Source organism: Nicotiana attenuata, unplaced genomic scaffold (assembly GCF_001879085.1).
Source record: "Nicotiana attenuata strain UT unplaced genomic scaffold, NIATTr2, whole genome shotgun sequence".
In the NCBI taxonomy this organism is placed as follows: Eukaryota; Viridiplantae; Streptophyta; class Magnoliopsida; order Solanales; family Solanaceae; genus Nicotiana; species Nicotiana attenuata.
In genome coordinates, this window is record NW_017671647.1 from 240,567 (window position 1) to 242,654 (window position 2,088).

The 2,088-nt window shown below is 42.0% G+C and overlaps 1 protein-coding gene across 1 annotated transcript; it reads left to right on the forward strand.

Moving 5' to 3' along the window:
• Positions 1-236: 236 nt before the first annotated feature.
• On the forward strand, positions 237-1,731 carry LOC109209473. Its single transcript, XM_019372744.1, has 4 exons — positions 237-309; positions 618-853; positions 941-1,153; positions 1,219-1,731. The coding sequence occupies exons 1-4, from the start codon at positions 237-239 to the stop codon at positions 1,729-1,731; spliced, it is 1,035 nt and encodes a 344-aa protein (XP_019228289.1).
• The last annotated feature ends 357 nt before the right edge of the window (positions 1,732-2,088 follow it).

The window sequence follows — 2,088 nt, forward strand, 5'->3', positions numbered from 1 at the left end:
GGTTGGCCGAGACCTCCAAATTGAATCTAGACTCAGCTTGTGGAGGAAGTTGCATGAAAAAGCCATACATTGAGATTCAAAACCTGCTGAATAATTTCAGTACAAACGATCATAACTGGCAAGGTGAGGGTGAACCAAGAAGAATGATCAGACAGAAAGCATTAGGTACTCTCGAACTGGATGAGATGTCAGCCATATAAGCAGAAGATTCTAAACTAACCAACCAAGTGGCTAAGATGGCAATGGGTCAAGGGCATCAGATGCAGCAGGTTCAGAGGATGGTTGTATGTTGTGAAATTTGTGGAGAAGGTCACACGAGTGACCAATGTCCGGTGAATCCAAAATTTATTTATTATGTAGGCCAGTAGGGTAGAGGTCCAATGAACCAAAATGCACAATATGGAAAAATCCCAATTGGAGGAATCGCCCGAACTTCTCAAGGGGTGGAAATCAGGCTACTCAAAATCAGTATAGACACCAAGGAAACTACAATCAGCCCCAAAAGTCACCATAACAGGTAGAAGAAAGTACCAATGATATGTTGAAATAGTTGTTAATTGACAACCAGAAACTTCGAACAGACAACCAGCATTTGAGGACTGAATTTTGAAATATAGAGAGGCGGATTGGGGGGTTGGGTGCACAACAAAATACCCGACCTACTGGAACACTCCCAAGTGATACTAAGAAAAATCCCATTGAACAAGTGCAAGCAATTAATCTAAGCAGTGGGAAAGCATTTAAGGAGGTGCCACTTAAACAATATGTGCCTAAAGAACTTTTCGAAAGATTGGTACCTCAACCAGAGGTAGAAGCTGAAAAGAAAGATGATGAACACAGGAAAGAGATAGAGGTAAGGCCACCACTGCCTTTTCCTTAAAGGTTGCGAAAATTGAAAAATGATTCCAAGTACAAAAAGTTTCTAGATATCTTGATCCAGGTGCGTGTGAATCTTCCTTTAGTAGAAGTGATGCAAGAAGTGCCTAAATATGCTAAGTACTTAAGAGACATTGTGGTCAATAAAAGAAGGTTGACAGAGTTTGAAACGGTTGCACTTACTGAGGAGTGTAGTGCTAGAGTACAGAGTAAGCTCCCGCCTAAGTTGAAGAATTCAGGTTGTTTTACAATTCCCTTGGCAATTGCAAAATACAAGGTTGGTAGAGCCTTGTGCGATCTAGGAGCGAGCATTATCTGATGCCATTGTCGGTGTTCAAGCAGCTCAACTTAGGAGCACCAAGGCCTACTACTATAACTCTACATCTCGCAGATCGGTCATTAGCAGTGCCTGAAGGAATTATTGAAGATGTGCTGGTGCAAGTGGGGAAGTTCATCTTTCCCGCCGATTTCATTATTCTTGACTACATGGCCGATGAGGAGGTTCCAATTATTTTGGGGCGACCATTCTTGGCCACTGGAGGGGCACTTATTAATGTGAGGGAGGACAAGCTAAAGATGATAGTGCATGATGAAGAAGTCACATTTAATGTGTACAATGAGCTTAACCTTCCTAAGCATTATGAGGACTTATGCATGATCTCTGTGGTAGAATCGAAGTTGATAGAGCAAGGTCTTTATATGGAGCCTAGTAGCATGGAAAAGAAAATCAGGTTAGAAGAAGTGGTGTTGCAAGCTGAATGTGTAAAGGTAGAAGAGAAAAGGGTTAGAGAGGAAAGAGGAGATCCTCCTAGAGCACGCAAGAAGGAAAAACTCCATGGAAAGAGGAGGAAATGAAAGCGTCCAGCTTGAACAAAAAATTTATGTCGTGCCGCGACGTTAAATCAGGCGCTTCATGGGAGGCAACCCATTGTGATGTTGTATTCATCATACTATGACGTTAACTAAGGATCTTGTTGGGAGGAAAACCAATTCATAGCTTAGTTAGCTTAATTAGATTTTTCTTTTTGTTTTTAGGTACTAACAAGTGTTTTGTTGAATTTTGGCGTTTGAATAGGTACGGGAGCATGATGAGAGGTCAAATAAATTCATGAAGAATTCCAAAGCACGAGGTACCTCGCACCATAGCTGGCGACGCGAGGATTTCTTTGTGCATTTAGCCTCGCGACGTGAAGTCCAACGAGAGCTGCTTTG

Coding starts and splice junctions, on each gene's coding strand:
- LOC109209473 (XM_019372744.1), top strand. CDS start 237: ATGGCAATGGGTCAAGGGCATCAGATGCAGCAGGTTCAGAGGATGGTT. Junction 310..617: donor TTGTGAAATTTGTGGAGAAG/GTCACACGAGTG, acceptor TTTGAAATATAG/AGAGGCGGATTGGGGGGTTG. Junction 854..940: donor AACACAGGAAAGAGATAGAG/GTAAGGCCACCA, acceptor ATCTTGATCCAG/GTGCGTGTGAATCTTCCTTT.